The following is a 19,844-nucleotide window of genomic DNA, read 5'->3' on the forward strand; positions in this document are numbered from 1 at the left end:
TTCAAATGTTTATGATTCCCCCTCCCCTCATTAAACTAGGGAAAAAATTAAGAGACAGAAAAAACAGGGCCCTGAAATTAAGAAGAAAAAATTTTAGAGGAAGAAAAGGAAAAATGGGGCCCTAAATGGGGGTGGAAGATGGAAAGGATAGGGAAAGAGGGAAGAAAAAAGAAAGTCACAGATCCCTAGGACAAACCATGCCTCCTTCTTCCTCTTTCTAGGGCCCACCTGTATATCTTCACCTGTGCATAGACAGATAGAAGCTGTGAGCAGAGGTATTCCGTGTCCTTCCAGACCCGAAAACTCATGCTGCTGCTTTACAGAAATACGTCTTCACTCCCTGCTCTCCCCTCCAGATCTGGCACTCACCACACCCAGGGGCTTTTGGCCTTTCCTTCCCCCTCTCCTTGCCTTTCTTTGCCTTCTTCCTCTCATTTCTCTTCTTTTTCTCCATCCTGGGAGCCTCTTTTCCTCCTTTCTTTCTCATTCTTTTTCCCAAGAGCTCATCTTTCTCTCCTGCCCCTGCTCGCTCCTCTTCGTTAGTTTCTGTGTCCTCCCAACCATTGTATTTTGAATTTGAAAGTTAATTTGTAGATGATTTCTACAAATTAGTTAATAGTTATTAGTGTTGTTAATAAAGTCTTACGTACTTTTCTCTAAAACGCTAACGGATGAAATGCAGTTTCCTCTTTTGCCTCTCTCTAAGCAAAAATAATATGACATAATTTGATTTAAAAAACAAAAAAGTTTTTTCTAACTTACTCTAAACCTTTACATTTAAGTATTTAATAGACTGTGTAGAATTTTAATAATGTAGAATTTTAACTTTGCATAATGTCAATGCTGTCGCCTTGGACTAAATCTCCTTCTTGAAGGAGACACCTGTCTTAGGATTGTGCACCTGTGCTCATATTTTAATACAGTGCTTCAAGTTACTTGGTTGTCACAGTTGAGCTGTAAAGTCCCCAAGGAGAAAAGGAAAGCTGTTCACTCATTCCCTTTCTCTCTGCAGATTCTCTTATGCTTAGTTCACCACTTCTTAAGAGCAGGCAGCTTCTTCATGATGAATTTGGTGAAGTCAACCCATGTCTTCGAGAACCCCGAGATCTCTTTACCTTCTTCTCTAGCAGTGGGCCTCTGCAGGCTCCGAGGTGGCCAATAGAATGTGAGGTCATCAAGGAAAACCTTCATCATATTGGTAATGTGACTTCTGTGTCGCGGTGCTGTCCTGACAGACATTATTATGAGAACCTATTAAGTCCAGCATACTGAAGTACAAGGCAGGACAGATTCAACATCTGTTAGCTCATCCTGAAATGATTAAGCCCTGGGAAACTGATATACACTGGTCAAAGTAAAAGTTACACCAATGTGTAAGCTCAAATGCTTCAGGGTTTATTGGAATGGAGGGATACCTTTCTAGAGGCTGAAATATATCAGTACTTACATCTGCCTCAGTATTAATATGATTGAGTTTTAGGAATTGTATTTTTTTTTTGACTCAAAATCACATGATGTAACATTTTTTTTTTTTACTTTTTTTAACTATTAGAATTTATTTATTAAATGTTTTATATGTCATCTTTAGATATTTTCTATTATGATCTTTTCATTTGTTTATTTTATTTCATTTTATTATTATTATTTTTTAATTTACATCCAAGTTAGTTAGCATATAGTACAACAATGATTTCAGGAGTAGATTCCTTAGTGCCCCTTACCCATTTAGCCCATCCCTCCTCCCAGAATCCCTCCAGTGACCTTCTGTTTGTTCTCCATATTTAAGAGTCTCTTAGGTTTTTGTGCCCCTCCCTGTTGTTGTATTATTTTTGTTTCCCTTCCCTTATGTTCATCTGTTTTGTCTCTTAAAGTCCTCATATGAGTGAAGTCATAATGATATTTGTCTTTCTCTGACTAATTTCACTTAGCATAATACCCTCCAGTTCCATCCTCATAGTTGCAAATGGCAAGATTTCATTCTTTTTGATTGCCGAGGAATATTCCATTGTATATATATACCACATCTTCTTTATCCATTCATCCATTGATGGACATTTGGGCTCTTTCCATACTTTGGCTATTGTTGATAGTGCTGCTATAAACATGGGGGTGCATGTGCCCCTTTGAAACAGCGTACCTGTATCCCTTGGATAAATACCTAGTAGTGCAATTGCTGGGTCATAGGGTAGTTCTATTTTTAATTTTTTGAGGAACCTCCATACTGTTTTCCAGAGTGGCTCCACCAGCTTGCATTCCCACCAGCAATGCAAAAGAGATCCTCTTTCTCCGCACCCTTGCCAACATCTGTTGTTGCCTGAGTTGTTCATGTTAGCCTTCTGACAGGTGTGAGGTGATATCTCATTGTGGTTTGATTTGTATTTCCCTGATGATGAATGATGTTGAGCATTTTGTCTTGTGTCAGTTGGCTATCTGTATGTCTTCTCTGGAGAAGTGTCTATTCATGTGTTTTGTCCATTTCTTCACTGGATTCTTTGTTTTTTGGGTGTTGAGTTTGATAAGTTCTTTATAGATTTTGGATACTAACCCTTTATCTGATAGGTCGTTTGCAAATATCTTCTCCCATTCTATCGGTTGCCTTTTATTTTTGCTGATTGTTTCTTTCACTGTGCAGAAGCTTTTTTATTTTGATGAGGTCCCAATAGTTCATTTTTGCTTTTGTTTCCCTTGCCTCTGGAGACATGTTGAGTAAGAAGTTGCTGCGGCCGAGGTCAAAGAGGTTTTTGCCTGCTTTCTCCTCAAGGATTTTGATGGCTTCCTGTCTTACATTGAGGTCTTTCATCCATTCTGAGTTTATTTTTGTGTGTGGTGTAAGAAAGTGGTCCAGGTTCATTCTTCTGCATGTCACTGTCCAGTTTTCCCAGCACCACTTGCTGAAGAGACTGACTTTATTCTATCAGATATTCTTTCCTGCTTTGTCAAAGATTAGTTGGCCATACGTTTGTGGGTCCATTTCTGGGTTCTCTATTCCGTTCCATTGATCTGAGTGTCTGTTTTTGTGCCATAGGAGTTGTATTTTTACTAGCCTTGGTATAGCTGACGAACACTATACATACCAGAACATAGTTTTTACTGTTGTTTTGTTGTTGTTGTTGTTGTTGTTGTTGTTGTTGTTGTTGTTAAATTTTTTTTGTTGGTTTTTTTTTAAGTAGGCTTAAGCCCAGTGTGCAGTCCAGTGTGGGGTTTGAACTCACAATCCTGAAGATCAAGACCTGAGTTGAGATCAAGAGTCAGACAGACACTTAGCTGACCGAGCCACACAAGCGCCCCAGTTTTGTCTGTTTTGGTTTTTTTTAGAGAGAAAGAGAGGTAGGGTGCAAGTGAGAGAGGGGCAGAGAAGAGAATCCCAGGAGGGGCAGAGAAAGAGAGGGAGAGAGAGAAAGAGAAGCAGGGCTCATGCTCGCCTGAAGCAGGGCTTGTGCTCACACGAAGTGGGACTAGAGCTCACCTGATGTGGGAATCAAACTCATGAACTCCGAGATCGTGACCTGAGCCAAAAGTCAGATGTGTGACCATTAAGCCACACAGGTGTCCCAGTTTTGACTGTTTTTAATTGTATTTTGAGTTTATTGGAGTGTTTTTGTGGAAATGGTGGAGACTAGTTTTGTGAGATTGCTGGTCATACGTTTGAGCTCTTGGTGCAGATACAATCTTCAGCATTCATTATGTGAGGGTTTCAGAAGTGGGTTGCATTGAAGTGGAGACTTTTCTAATGGCTGGGATGCCTACGTCTATCAAACATTATGTCTCTGCTTTAGACTGCTAGATAAACAACTGGATGTTTCTTATTCTCACACTTCCCTCTTATAATATTCATTCAATATATATTTAATAAGCATCTGCCATCTGCTAAGTGCAGTGCTTGGTGTTACAGATATAATGATAAACAAATGGAGACACCGAGAGTTCACATACTGGTGGGGTTGTTGAAGATACAACCAGGCAATTGCTTAGAGTTTAGTCCCTCTGGGAACGCTTAACACCAGCCTGGAAGATTAGGGAGGGTTTCCCAGAGGAGATGACACATATACTGAGATCTGAAGGATGATAAGTTACAAGTAATCCTCCTGAGAAGGTCAAAGAAAATATTCTAGTTAGAGGACATAGAAGAAGAGCATGGCATGTTTGAGCAACCATGGAGCATTGAGCATGAAAGACAGGAGATAAAGCTGAAAATAGAGGGAACTTCTTAGTGTCTTAACTGGGCACAGGATTCTGCTCTTAAGGTGTTTGGAAATGGAGGATGAATTTTGAGTTCGTATAATAGCTGAGAAGTCCTAAGATCAATTTTTAGATAAAAGTCTTAGTTGATGTGGCTGAACAATAGGATTTTGCTTTTCTCTGTATAAAATAAGCAAAGAAAATTCCTGTGAGGATTTTGGATACAGTTCCAAGAGGGGGAAAAGGTGGGAAACTGGAATTAAATAACCACGTTATTGCAGTGGTAATCCACAAAAGCACTAGATTTTTATTTATTTTTTTAAGTACTATGCCCAACGTGGAGCTTGAATCCAGAATCCCAAGATCAAGAGTTGCACCCCAGCACTAGATATTTTAAAAGGCAATTCTTTTTAATTTCAAGGAAATTTGATAACAAGCACCTTATTGTTTAAACCAAATTGACACCCTCATCATTTCCCATCTCTTTAAAGATAAGAAATTAGCATTGTTTTTTTAAATTTTTTTTAATGTTTTATTTTATTTTTGAAAGAGAGACAGAGCACAAGTGGGGGAGGGGTACAGAGGGAGACACAGAATCTGAAGCAGGCTCCAGGCTCCGAGCTGTCAGCAAGAGCCCGACGCGGGGCTCAAACTCACGAACCGTGAAATCATGGCCCTGAGCTGAAGTCAGACACTCAACTGACTGAGCCACCCAAGTGGCCCAAGCATTGTTTTTTAATGAGTTGCATCTTTATTATTTATTTTGTCTTTATTTTTTTATATTTAGTCAGTCAGAAGATAATATTAGAAGCAGTAAAGAACTGCAGGGGTTTTTTTTTCATGTTTATTTTTGAGAGAGCACGCATGTGAGTGGAGGAAGGGCAGAGAGAGAGGAAGACAGAGGATCTGAAGGAGGTTCTGTGCTGTCAACCCAGAGCCTAGTGTGGGGCTTGAAATCATGAACCCTGAGATCATGACCTGAGCCAAAGTCAGATGCTTAACTGACTGAGCCACCCAGGTTCCCTAGGAACAGAAGTTTTTTTTTTTTAATTTTTTTTTTTCAACGTTTATTTATTTTTGGGACAGAGAGAGACAGAGCATGAATGGGGGAGGGGCAGAGAGAGAGGGAGACACAGAATCGGAAACAGGCTCCAGGCTCTGAGCCATCAGCCCAGAGCCTGACGCGGGGCTCGAACTCACGGACCGCGAGATCGTGACCTGGCTGAAGTCGGACGCTTAACCGACTGCGCCACCCAGGCGCCCCTCTCTGCCCATTTTTTAATTGGAATGCTTGTTTGTTTGCTATGAAGGTGTATGAATCCTTTATATATTTTGGATAGTAGCCTCTTATCAGATATATTATTTGCAAATATTTTTTCCCATTCACTGGGTTGCCTTTTCATTTTGTTAATGATTTCCTTTGCTGCACAGAAACTTTTTAATTTGATGCAGTCCCACTTGTTTATTTTTGCTTTTGCTGCTTTTGCTTTTAGTGTCAGATTTAAAAAATAATCACCAAGGGGCACCTGGCTGGCTCAGTCAGTAGAGCATGTGACTCTTGATCTTAGGGTTGTGAGTTCAACCCCCCATTGGGCATGGAGCCTACCTAAAAAACATCATCACCAAGACCAATGCCCAGCAGCTTACTGCCTATGTTTTCTTCTAGGAGTTTTATGGTTTCAGGTCTTAAATTCAAGTCTTTAATCCATTTTGAGTTTAATTATTTGTATGGTGTCAGACAGTGTTCCAGTTTCATTCTTTTGCATGTGACTGTCCAGTTTTCCCAACATCCTTTATTGAAGAGATTGTCCTTCCTCATCATATATTCTTGGCTCCTGTGTCATCAATTAATGGACCATGTATATGTGGATTTACTTCTGGGCTGTCTATTCTGTTCCATTGATATATGTGTCTGATTTTATGCTAATACCATACTGTTTTAACTACTGTAGCTTTATAATATAGTTTGAAATCAGGGTGCATGAAGTCTCTATCTAGCTTTGTTCTTCTGTCAAGATTGCTCTGGCTACTCAGCGTCTTTATGGTTCCATAGAACTTTTAGGATTCTTTGGTCTATTTCTGTGAAAAAATGCCATTAGAATTTTTATAGTGACTGCATTGAATCTGTATATTTATTTGGGTAGTATGGACCTTTAAAAATATTCTTCAAATACGTGAGCATGAATATCTTCTAATGTATTTGTGTCTTCTATTTCTTTCATTAATGTCTTATAGTTTTGAATATACAGGTCTTTCACCTCCTTAGTTAAATTTATTCCTAGGTATTTTATTCTTTTTGATACAGTTGTAAATGGGATTGTTTTCTTAATTTCTTTCTGATAGTTCATTACTAGTGTATAAACATGCAACATGTTTTTGTATTGATTGTAGTGATTTTGTATTCTATATATTTACTGAATTTATTTATTAGTTCTAGCAGTTTTTTGATGAAGTTTTTACTATTTGGGGGAGTTTTTGAGAGAGAGAGAGAGAGAGGCATATGAAGAGGGAGAGAGAGAATCTTAAGCAGGCTCCACACCCAGCACAGAGCTCAACGCAGGGCTCAGTCTCACGGCCCTGGGATCATGACCTGAACCAAAATCAAGAGTGGGACGCTTAACCAACTAAGCCACCCAGGTGCCCCTTTAGTGTTTTTTATGTACAGTATCATGTCATCTGCAAATAGTAACAGTTTGACAGTTTTACTTTCCTTTCCAATTTGGATGCCTTTTATTTATTTATTTTTCCTTGCCTGATTACTTCAGCAAGAACTTTCAGTACTATGTTGAGGAAAAATGACGAGTCAGCATCTTTGCCTTTGCCTGATCTTAGAAGAAAAGCTTTCAACATTTCACATTTGAGTATGGTTTTAGCTGTGGACTTGTCATATATGGCCTTTATTATGTTGAGGCTCCCTCTATACCCACTGTGTTGAGTTTTTATCATAAATGGATGTTGAATTTAGCCAAATGGTTTTTCTGCATCCGCCAAGATGATTGATGATTGTTATCCTTCATTTTGTTAATGTGGTGTATCACATTATCTAATTTGCAGATGTTGAACCATCCTTGCATCCCTGGAATAAATCCCACTTGATCAATGTATATGATCCTTTTAATGTATTATTGAATTTCATTTGTGTCTTTATATGCTGTTGGCTTTCATCAATGGCTACTGTACTGAGAGTTGCCCAAGTCACACACGAGAAATCTTTTAGAATCGAGTGTTACTGAAAAAGCTTTGTTTCTTCTGAAATAGTTGATATACTTGTTCCTCTATGGTAATATAAATTATGTAGCTGATCATATTTTCCTGCCTTTAAAAAGAACTTTTGGGCACCTGGCTGGCTTAGTCAGTAGAGTACGTGACTCTTGATCTCAGTGTTGTAAATTTGAGCCCCGTGTTGGGTGTAGAGATTACTTAAAAATACAATCTTAAAAATAATTGCCAAAGAGAAAGAAGTTCAGGGCCAAATTTTGAAGAGTTGTTAGAGCAACTGTAGATCAACTATATTGACCTTTCTGGCTTATTTTTAACTCTTCTATTTAAAGTTTATATTTTGGGGCGCCTGGGTGGCTCAGTCGGTTAAGTAGCTGACTTTGGCTCAGGTCATGATCTCACACACTGTGAGTTCGAGCCCCGCGTCAGGCTCTGTGCTGACAGCTCAGAGCCTGGAGCCTGTTTCAGATTCTGTGTCTCCCTCTTTCTGACCCTCCCTCATTCATGCTCTGTCTCTCTCTGTCTCAAAAATAAATAAACGGTAAAAAAAAAATTTAAAAAAAAAGTTTATATTTTTGTTGTATATGCTTTTTGTTAAAAATCTCCTCATAATCTTTATGGAAAGAAGCAAGACATAATTTACAAACAAACTGGAGACTTACTATGAGAATTTGGTTTGATTCAACCAGACTAACCACATGAATAATAATTATTATATATAATTTTACATTAGTTCTGGATAAAATACCTTTTATGTTGCTTCTTATTTTGTACATTTTTAATGTTTTCTTTCAGAGTGGGTTCCACCTCAACCAGAATATTTCTATCAACCTACAGGAAATGAAAAGTTACCAGAAATTGTAGGAGAAGAAAAAGGCACAGTTGTCTTTCAATTAGATTCAGGTATTGTTATTACACTGAACAGTCAGTGATAATCATGACAATATTGTAATAAACATATTTTCTATAATAACAGTTATTTTTAACAAACTATAGTTTAGTGATTAATAAACTGTCCTTCCAGACCAGCCTGAATAGGAGCCATGATATTAATGGCTAATCAGATTTAAAATTTCAGTTGTTTTTTGGGGTGCCTGGGTGGCTCAGTAGGTTGAGCGACTGACTTCGGCTCAGGTCATGATCTCACGGTTTGTGAGTTTGAGCCCTGCATCGGGGGCTGTGCTGACAGCTCGGAGCCTGGAGCGTGCTTCAGATTCTGTGTCTCCCTCTCTCTCTGCCCCTCCCCCACTCATGCTCTGTCTGTCTCAGAAATAAATAAACATTTAAAAAAATATTAAAAATAAATAAATAATAAAATAAAATTTCAGTTGTTTTTTAAAATGACAGTACCTTTTTCTTAATAGTTCTAAGCCCATTTTAGAGGTTCTTCTGTATTGGGGAGCCTGGGTGGCTTAGTTGGTTGAGCTTCCAACTTCAGCTCAGGTCATGACCTCACAGTCTATGAGTTTAAGCCCCACGTCGGGCTCTGTGCTGACAGCTTGGATCCTGGAGCCTGCTTCAGATTCTGTGTCTTCCTCTTTCTCTGCCCCTCCCCCACTCATGCTCTGTCTTTTTCTGTCTCAGAAATAAATAAACATTAAAAAAATAAATTTAAAGGTTCTCCTGTGTCACTCCACTTCCTAGAAATCAGATATTGGATATTCGGGGGAACTTGCTCTTCTTTTCTCCATCTCTGTGTTTTAGTGAGTTCTTTGTAGTATGTGCATATAACTCTCATTTACCATGTGGTTTAATTGATTTCCATTAATTTGCAGCCTTCCTATAGGTAGAATCCATCTCTCTCTTTTAATGTTTATTTTATTTTGAGAGAGAGAAAGCGCAATTGCGAGCAAGGGAAGGGCAGAGAGGGAGAGAGAGAATTCCAAGCAAGCTGTACACTCAGCACGGTGCCTGACATGGGGCTCAATCCCACAACCATGAGGTCATGACCTGAGCTAAAATCAAGAGTCAGACACTTAACCAACTGAGCCACCCAGGGGCTCCTAGAAAATATTTTTAGGGGCACCTGGCTCAGTTGGTTAAGCATCTGACTGTTGATCTCAGCACAGGTCTTGATCTTGGGATCGTGAGTTCACACCCTGTGTTGGACTCCTTGCTGGGCATGGAGCCTACTTAAAAAAGAAAAAAAAGAATGAAATTTGGGAAATATACAAATACTCAGAAATTAAATCGCATATATATATATTTTTTAACAGTTGTTTATTTTTGATAGAGAGAGACAGAGTGTGAGCAGGGGAGGGGCAGAGAAAGATGGAGACACAGAACCTGAAGCAGGCTCCAGGCTCTGAGCTATCAGCACAGAGCCCCATGTGGGGCTCAAACTCATGGACTGCGAGATCATGACCTGAGCTGAAGTCAGATGCTCAACTGACTGAGCCACCCTGGTGCCCCTAAGCAGCACATTTCTAAGTAACCCATGAATTAAAGAAATCATAAGAGATGAATATTTTGAGCTGAGTAAAAATAAAACAACATATCAAAATTTATGGGATACAGTTAAAGTACTGCAAGGTAAACCTATGGCTTCAAATGCCTATATTTGAAAGGAAGAAAGAGCTCCAATTAATTACCTAAGCTTTCATATTAGTAAATTTGAATAATAAGCACAAACTAAGTCCAAAGCAACCAGAAGGAACGATATAATAAAGATAAGGATGGAAATCAGTGAAACAGAAAATAGGAAAACAATGTGGAAAATCAAGCAAAAGTTGGTTCTTTGGAAACCTCAACAAAACTGACAAAACTTTAGCTAGACCAACCATGAAAAAAGAGGAAGGAAACACACACAAAAAAAGAATTACAAATTACAACTTATTGCCAAAAAATTAAACAACATAGATGAATAGGAAAAATTGTTAGACACAACTGACTCAGGAAGAAATTTTAAAAATCTGAATAGATGAAAACAAAGAAATTGAGTTAGTAATTAAAAATCTTTGTGCAAAGAAATTCCTTGCCCAGATGGCTTGACAGGGTTTGTTTGAATTATATCAAACATTTAAAGGTGAAATAGTACTAGTCCTTCATCAGCTCTGAAAACAGTAACAGGAGGAAACATTTCTAACTATTTGTGAAGCCAATATTCAAAGTTAGACAAAGACATCACAGAAAAGCCATATTCCTTAAGAATATAAATGCAATGTTTTGATGATTTTTTTTCTATCCAGGTTCATAACTGTGAAGACTTAGATAATAAGTATTTAAAAAAATTTTTTTAACGTTTATTTATTTTTTTTTTGGGACAGAGAGAGACAGAGCATGAACGGGGGAGGGGCAGAGAGAGAGGGAGACACAGAATCGGAAACAGGCTCCAGGCTCTGAGCCATCCGCCCAGAGCCTGACGTGGGGCTCGAACTCAAGGACCGCGAGATCGTGACCTGGCTGAAGTCGGACGCTTAACCGACTGCGCCACCCAGGCGCCCCGATAATAAGTATTTTAAAAATGAGGACCTCTAAAAAAAATAAATAAGTAAATAAAAATAAATAAGTAAAATCAGGATCCCTAATAATCATCTTTAGGGCAGAAATGTTTCCTTGCTGATGGAGGCTAAGGACATTTTACTCTTTTCGTTGTCAGCGCAATGATTGCAGGTTGCCTTCAAAATCTTGATAATTCACTGTGGCTCCTAACGTTCTAGAATCATAGAGGTGGAAGGCACACCGTGTTCTCTCCTTCCCTCTCCACCTTCCTTCCACAATACTGGGCTCCACTATGTGTATCAGTAGCAAACATTTATTAAGCAGTTACTATGCACTGCTATTTTTTCTGCATGCAGTCTTAAAAATCTCTTATCTTGTAAATGAGAGATGAGGTAAAATCAGGAAAAGAAGAGGTAAAGAAAAAGATTTTTAAATAAAGAAAATAATCTATTGCTTAAAAAAAAAGAATATAAATGCAAAAATCCTCAACCAAATATCAGTAAACCAATTCCAACAGCATATTAAAGGATTATACAGCATGACCAGGGAGGATTTGTTCCAGGAATGCAAGGATGGTTCAGGCTAAAAACCATACACCAATGTGGCACACCACATTAGAACAAAGGGAAGAACACGATCCTCTCAAGTGATGCAGAAAAAGCATACGAACATTCAAAAAACTAGGAATAGAAGAAAATTCCTCTGCTTGAAAAAGGTTATGGAAAGGATGAATCAACTTCACACTCACTAAAATAGCTATAATAAAGGCAATAACAGGTGATGGGTAGGATGTGAAGCAGGTTGTAATAGAAACATTTAAGACAGAAAGGACATAAGGGCACCTGGCTAGTTCAGTTGGTAAAGCATGCTAGATCATGCGACTCTTGATCTCAGGGTTATGAATTCAAGCCCACATTAGGGCTAGAGTTTACTTAAAAAAAGAAAAAGAAAGGAGATATAATGTTCAAGAGCAATGAGTCAAGAAAAGTTAATAGGAACCCTCCCAAGGATGAGGAATTAATTTTTAAATTCATAATCTCAGAATGTGAAGTTAGTTATAGGGAGGGACATGGCGAGCTAGAGAAGCTTTCAATAAGGGCATCCTTCGTCATCACCAAAAATCATCTGATGCTTATTGTATATATAGGTACCAGAGTTAATTAGAAGTTTATTTATTTATTTTGAGAGAGAGATAGACCACGAGCAGGGGAGGGGCAGAGAGAGAGGAAGAGAGAATTGCAAGCAGGCTCTGCACTGCCAGCATGGAGCTCAATGTGGGGCTCAAACCCACGAATCATGAGATCATGACCTGAGCCGAAGTCAGACACTTAACCGACTGAGTCACCCAGGTGCCCCTAGAACTTTTTAAAAGGGGTTATCTGAGATTGGGAAATGCTGTATTCAAGAAATAGCAAGAAAAATATTCTCACAATTTGAAAATCAGTATTTGCTATACAGTAATGATCAGAAAGGAAATCAATTTTATTGGAGGAGGAATATGTACCAAGTTTAGTTAGTAGAAATAAAATGTGTTAAGTCAATGAAATCAGGGTAGGCTTCTAGAGAAACAACCAGAACTAGGAGGGAGGGACCGCAGTGTTCACATTTCCATAACTGGAAAAATGAAATGAACCGATTCTAGCAGGTGGCCTAACTTCGAAGTAATTTCATATGCTCTGCTCCCAGTTGCCTTGATTATGAGTGCTTGTGTCAGTAATACTGTGTTGGGAAAAGCTACATGTGGGGAAGTGAGTGAGGTGAAGCAACTTACAGTCTCCCTAGCTCCACCTACGGAGAGTCTGAGAAGGAGTTTGGGAGACATTAAAGTATAAGGTCTTAAGTGGATAGACTTCAGTCATAAATAATGGAGGATGTACTGCTCCTGGAACCTCAAGAAAGTATTGGGCTTTTTTTTTTTTTTTTTTTTTAAGATTTCATTTCTAAGTGGGGAGCCTGGGTGGCTCAGTTGGTTAAGTGTCCGACGTCAGCTCAGGTCATGATTTCACAGTTTGTGAGTTCCAGCCCTGTGTCGGACTCTGTGCTGACAACTCAGAGCCTGGAGCCTCTTCAGATTCTGTCTCTGTTTCTCTCTGCCCCTCCCCCTGCTCATGCACTCTCTCACTCTTGCCCTCAAATATAAATAAACATTAAAAAAAAGAAAAAAAGGATTTCATTTTTAAGTAATGTCTATACCCAAAGTGGGGCTTGAACTTCACAACCCTGAGAACAAGAGTTGCATGTTCAACCAACTGAGCCTGCCAGGTGCCCCAAAAGTCTTGGGTACTAGAAGTCTATTTTACCTCTTGTTGACCTGGTGGTAGTCATTTTCAACAAACTCCTTGACCTTGAATTCAATTGCTTTACCTGTTCTATTCAGAGATGTTTTCTGCCTACGAGCAGCCCCTAGGGCTGAGAGCTCACTCTCCTGAGGGCAACTTTTGTGAATTTTCCTTATTGTCCTGTTAAAGCGCAGTTGTGGCAGTGGTCTTGATCTTGTCCTTTGGATTCACCAAGGAGAATTGAGCCCACCCTGTTGGAGGAATGAAGAAACAGAAAATGGAGAAGATGGGACTCCAGGGAAAATTTGGGAGTTTGTCGGTTTACCTGCTATGAGAATAATGGGGAGAAACAAGGAAAGAGGTTTTATTTTTGAGAAATGTTACTGTGGACTATGAATTGGATCATCTTTAATGTTTTTACCTGAGAGACTCAAAAAAATGTCGAAATTCCTGTATTAATTACATCTGGTTGCTGGTCTATAACTTTGTGCTTCCATGAAGAGACTGAACCACGTAGGTCCCCAGCTTTTAGTTGCTTTACGTGACTCTGCTCCTGCCTCCTCTGTGCTTGTTTTCTTCTTTTACTCGCTTCTTTATATGCTTGCTTTTCTCTTTTGCTCTCATTTATTATCCAAATATTTATTATCTAAGTCTCCACAACGACAGAGTTGCCTATTGAAACAAAAGCTGTCGTAACATGAACAGATTTACTAATAAATTAGACTTATATAATCAGTCCCCACATGTCAGCATATTACTGTTTAATGCTCCTATCTGCCCAGCCCTGTGGTCAGCGTCTTTGTTAATATCAGTCACTTGCCAATTGGTGGATACTGTTAATATGTGACAATATAATGCAAGTACAGTAAAAATCAGCTGCAAAGTGAAATTATCCTTACAAGAGATGCAGGATTTTATGAAGCTGATGGATGTTAAGGAATTGTTTGAATCACTTGCAAAGCCACTGACAAATGAGAATCTAGACATTTTTTTTAGCAGTTAACAACAGTTGAAGAGAAAATGAACAAAAGATGACAAAATAGGCTCTTCTAGACATAATGATAAGAATATGGTGGTACAAAGTCTTTGGGAAAACTACAAAGTTTTACAAATAGTTTTGAAATAGTTTTGCAAAAGAAACTAAAAATCAAAGATGTCAGATGGCAGTCTTACTGAATTTGTCTGAAAAGTTGCAACCCCACTTTTTTTTCTTTTTTTTTTTAATGTTTATTTTTGAGTGGGGGAGGGGCAGAGAGAGAGGGAGACACAAAATCCAAAACAGGCTCCAGTCTGAGCTGTCAGCAGAGCCCAACAGGGGACTTGAACTCACAAACCGTGAGTCACAAACCACACTCACAAACCAAGTTAGATGCTCAACTGACTGAGCCACACAGGCGCCCCTCAACCCCACTTTCTAAAACAAATTAACAATTGATTATTGCAAGGATTAGAAAGAGATGATTATAATCTAAATTTTGTTAAATAAAATAAATTATATATATATATATATATATATATATATATATATATATATATATTTGTTGTTTGTTTTAGCATCATTTTAAAGATAAAATTTCAATCATAACATTTTCACTATAATTACTATAGATATTTTGGTTCCCTTCTTAGGCTAATTCACCCATGCCAATTCTTCTCAAACTTCTATTATTTTTTTATATTTAAATCTGGAAGGATATACCAAAAAAATTATATGAAGTATACTTTCTTTCTTTGTTTTTCTCCATTATCTTTTTTGTAATGTTTATTTTTTATTTTTGAGACAGAGAGAGAATGGGAGAGGGGCAGAGAGAGAGGGAGACACAGAATCTGAAGCAGGCTCCAGGCTCTGGGCTGTCAGGATAGAGCCCGATACAGGGCTTGAACTCCTCCCAAACTGCAAGATCCTGACCTGAGCAGAAGTCGGAAGCTTAACTGACTGAGCCACACAGATGCCCCTCTATTATTATTATTATTTTATTTATTTTTTTTTTTAATTAATAGATGCTCAGTTGGTTGGGCGTCTGATTCTTGGTTTCGGGTCAGGTCATGATCTCACAGTTTCATGGGTTCAAGCCCTGTATAGGGCTCTTCACTGGCAGTGCAAAACTTGCTTGGGATTCTCTCTCTCCCTCTCTCTGTCCCTCCCCTGCTTGTGCTGTCACTGTCTCTCTCAATATAAGTAAATAAATTTTTTTAAAAGTTAAAAAATAATAGATGCTATTTTTTTAGAATAAAGATTGTAAATGTTTTCAGATGCTCTATGTAGAATCTCATTTGTTTGTCAACATCCTTTCAGATTAGGGCTTATGTGGGTACAAACAGTATCTGAGATGCCAGGGGCAGCCGTGCAGCAAAAGGAGGTGCTCTACACCACTTTAAAGGTCTTCAAAGAAATACAATGTTTAAAATTAAAGGTCTCAGCAAGGACCCTTGAAAATCTGAATAGTCATTATCGTTAACCTAAAATGGCGATAAACACACAGAGGAGCTCTGTGAATATTGGCTGGATGAATAGATTCTTAGTGGAACCTGCTCTAAATAGGTCTGTCTTCTCTGCAGTGCCCACCGAAGGTTCCTATTTCACTAGTTCCAGAGTGGGAGGCAAGCGAGGGATCATCAAGGAGCTTGCTGTTACGCTTCAAGGACCTGAGGACAAGACTCTCCTGTTTGAGTCAAGGTTTGAGAGCGGGAATCTGCAAAAAGCTGTCAGAGTGTGAGTAACAGGAATTTCCCAAAGGGGTGATCGCTGGAGGGACTGACTCACATCTTCAGGAGTCATATTAGGAGTTAGGGGTGTTTTTGGAAAAGAGAGAAGTGGTGAGAAATGGTATGAGGACGAAGAAAAATTGAATAATTGTGACTCATATTCCCTCAGGGTAAAAATTTATCTACATTTTTTTTTCTGCTTATGAAAGAAATTAGTATTAATTTAATTTGTATTAATAGGGGTGCCTCGTTGGCTCAATCAGAAGAGCATAATCTCAGGGTCGTGAGTTCAAGCTCTGTTTTGGGTGTAGAGTTTACTTAAGTAAAACTCAAGAAGAAATCTGTATTAACAAAAATACATAACATAAAAAATTGAAGTTCTGTAATCGTACCTCTCAGATGCAGAAACTGTTAACAGTTTGGTATACATGCAGTAATTTTCCCCCTTTTACTGTGTATGTATAATATACAGAAATTATTTTGTTTTTAAAAATAGGATGATGGTATACATACCGTTTTGCAAATTGCTTTTTTCCACATAATAAGCTTTATATTTTTCCTATGGCAATACTGCAGATTTATCTCATTATTTTTTTAATTTTATTTTTAATTTTTTTAAATTTACATCCAAATTAGTTAGCATATAGTGAAACAATGATTTCAGGAGTAGATTCCTTAATGCCCCTTACCCATTTAGCCCATCTCCCCTCCTACAACCCCTCCAGTAACCCTCAGTTTGTTCTCCATATTTATGAGTCTCTTCTGTTTTGTCCCCCTCCCTGTTTTTATATTATTTTTGTTTCCCTTCCCTTATGTTCATCTGTTTTGTCTCAGTCTTCATATGAGTGAAGTCATATGATTTGCGTCTTTCTCTGACTAATTTAACTTAGCATAATACCCTCCAGTTCCATCCACATAGTTGCAAATGGCAAGATTTCATTCTTTTTGATTGCTGAGTGATACTCCATTGTATATATATACCACATCTTCTTTATCCATTCATCCATTGATGGACATTTGGGCTCTTTCCATACTTTGGCTATTGTTGATAGTGCTGCTATAAACATGGGGGTACATGTGTCCCTTCAAAACAGCACGCCTGTATCCCGTGGATAAATACCTAGTAGTGCAATTGCTGGGTCGTAGGGTAGTTTTATTTTTAGTTTTTTGAGGAACCTCCATACTGTTTTCCAGAGTGGCTGCACCAGCTTGCATTCCCATATCTCCTTATTTTTAATAATTCATATTATTCTATTGTATGGATGTTCCATATCATGTGTAACCTGTGCCCAGCTGATAGGAAATGAAGGTATTTACTGTTTTTGTTTAATGAATTAACAGAATTAATACTCTTGGGCACTTTTTAAATTATATATTTTTTTAATTAATTTTTAAGTTTACATCCTAGTTAGTTAGCATATAGTGCAACAGTGATTTCAGAAGTAGATTCCAGTGATTCATCCCCTACATATAACACCCAGTGCTCATCCCAACAAGTGTCTTCCTTAAAGCCCCTTACCCATTTAGCCCATCCCCCCTCCCACAACCCCTCCAGCAACCCTCAGTTTATTCTCTATATTTAAGAGTCTCTTAATGGTTTTTCCCTCTCCCTGTTTTTATATTATTTTTGCTTCCCTCCCCTTAGGTTCATCTGTTTTGTATCTTAAATTCCTCATATGAATGAAGTCATATGATATTTGTCTTTCTCTGACTAATTTCGCTTAGCATAATACCTCTAGTTTCATCCATGTAGTTGCAAAGACATTTATATTTTTAAATATTTGTGATGTTATGGGATACATTCTAGAAATATAATTGGGGGGCCAAAGGGTTTGAACACTTTAAGTATTGCTGTTTTTTGCCAAATTACCCTCCAACATGATTTCAGTTCCCATCACCGGTGTATGAAAGCGACTGTTTCCCAAAGCTGGAATATGCATGAAATGGAGGGAGAATGACTTCCTATTTTAATTTGCCTTTCTTGCATTATGCCTGTGTGGGAGCATCTTTTCAGGATTTAGTATTTGTATTTCCTCTTCTACTTTTCAGTAAGGTGAATGCATTCCAGAGATGCCCCCTCATCTTCAAACAGTTGACAATCAGAGCTAAAATAACACCTGAGGCTGACAGTTCTCCTCCATAGTGGTCATGTCCAGAAGGCAGCTTACAGCCAACAGAGGGCTCTGGCTTCGCTGCCTTTAGGTGTGGTTCTAGAAATGTGTTGAAGTGGTTGGGAACTGCTACTGAACACTCCAGAACGATACTAAAAAACTCACAGAGCTCCCAAATACCCCAAATAAACTTGGTTGACCCATATTTCTTTCAGCCTAATGTATGAGTTGAGGAACTAGGTACACTAGAAAATTAATGTTTGAGGTAGCAGGCTTTCCTGTTGAAATAAGATCTATTTTTGCCCAGGTAAAACATTTTTTAAGCTTTGTTTTTTGAGGGTTGATGTGGTGTTACAGAGATATTCTTCTATTTTCTCCACTACAGAGATACCTATGAGTATGAGCTCACCTTGCGAACTGATCTCTACACAAACAAACACACTCAGTGGTTTTATTTTCGAGTGCAGAACACTAGAAAAGATGCCACCTACCGCTTCACCATTGTCAACTTGCTAAAACCCAAGAGCCTTTATACTATAGGGATGAAGCCACTCATGTACTCCCAGTTGGATGCCAAGACCCACAACATTGGCTGGAGAAGAGAAGGAAATGAAATCAGGTACTATAAGAACAACAGGGACGATGGGCAGCAGGCCTTTTACTGTCTCACGTGGACCATTCAGTTCCCACACGACCAGGACACTTGCTTCTTCGCACACTTCTATCCATATACGTACACTGACTTGCAGTGCTACCTGCTGTCAGTGGCAAACAACCCTGTCCAGTCTCAGTTCTGCAAACTCCGAACTTTATGCAGGAGCCTTGCAGGAAATACCGTCTACCTGCTCACCATCACCAACCCATCCCGGACCCCTCAAGAGGCAGCTGCAAAGAAAGCTGTGGTCTTGAGTGCCAGAGTCCACCCCGGAGAAAGTAACGGCTCCTGGATCATGAAAGGCTTTTTGGACTTCATCCTGAGCAACTCTCCAGATGCCCAGCTCCTCAGAGATATCTTTGTCTTCAAAGTGGTTCCTATGTTAAATCCAGATGGAGTGATTGTGGGGAATTACCGGTGTTCATTGGCTGGAAGGGACTTGAATAGACATTATAAAACCATTCTGAAGGAGTCTTTCCCTTGTATCTGGTACACCAGGAACATGATCAAAAGGTGAGCCCCTTTATCTGTTGATCTTCCTCCGAATGCTGTGAGTACTCTCTGATGGGTGCGAGGGCTCTCTTTGATGTAGCAATCAGATACGGCTTGAGAGAGAGTCTGCCATTCTCTTTGCAGTCACGTGAGTTCGTTCAGTTTCAAACTTTTAAGTCATGTTTTGTCTCTGGGGTTAAACTGAACATGCAACATTTCTGCCAGGGGTTGTTTGACGTATAAGTGAAAACAATGGAATAGAGAGGTCAGAAGTCAGAAGTTCATAGGTCTTTGTCAGGAGGCCTGGCGAATAATAATAATAGTACCTAACTACTAGGCAGTGTTTGTGTATAGGGGACAGGCAGTATTCTCAGTGCTTTACAGATACATGACCCGTGTAATCTTCACATTAACCCCCTGAGGTAGGCACAATCAGTATCCCCATTATATATGATGAGGAAACTAAGGCCCAGAAAAGTCAAGTCACTTGCCCAAGGTCATAGAGCTAATAAGCAACAGAATAGATAATTTGAATACACGCTCTCGGGTTCCAGAATCTGAGTTCCTTATTACCTCTTATATTTCATCGCATAAAGAAAGAATAATAAAAAAGTCAGTTAATATTTTCCAAGCCTGTGTGAAAGCAATTGAAGGCTATGATGTAATAGCACCCACCTTAAAGGAACTACTACTTAAAGGTACTCTGTGTATTCCCCTCTGCCAAACTACAGCAGGTAAGATATGTGAATGCATACACCTTCT

The 19,844-nt window shown here is 38.8% G+C and overlaps 1 protein-coding gene across 6 annotated transcripts in view; it reads left to right on the forward strand.

Annotated features, from left to right (window-relative positions):
- AGBL2 (AGBL carboxypeptidase 2) overlaps window positions 1-19,844 on the forward strand; it is a 46,494-nt gene that overhangs the window by 7,300 nt on the left and 19,350 nt on the right. For 5 of the 6 annotated variants that reach the window (XM_086677418.1, XM_086677420.1, XM_086677421.1 and 2 more), the window contains exons 5-9: window positions 222-275; window positions 1,013-1,198; window positions 8,194-8,301; window positions 15,678-15,831; window positions 18,321-19,103. In XM_086677418.1, the coding sequence (XP_086533544.1) occupies window positions 222-275; window positions 1,013-1,198; window positions 8,194-8,301; window positions 15,678-15,831; window positions 18,321-19,103 (1,285 nt within the window). The remainder of the gene's footprint in view (window positions 1-221; window positions 276-1,012; window positions 1,199-8,193; window positions 8,302-15,677; window positions 15,832-18,320; window positions 19,104-19,844) is intronic. The other variant, XM_086677419.1, reaches the window with a different exon arrangement.

Source organism: Puma concolor, chromosome D1 (genome assembly GCF_028749965.1).
Source record: "Puma concolor isolate L17-30 chromosome D1, mPumCon1.1.hap2, whole genome shotgun sequence".
Taxonomy (NCBI): domain Eukaryota; kingdom Metazoa; phylum Chordata; class Mammalia; order Carnivora; family Felidae; genus Puma; species Puma concolor.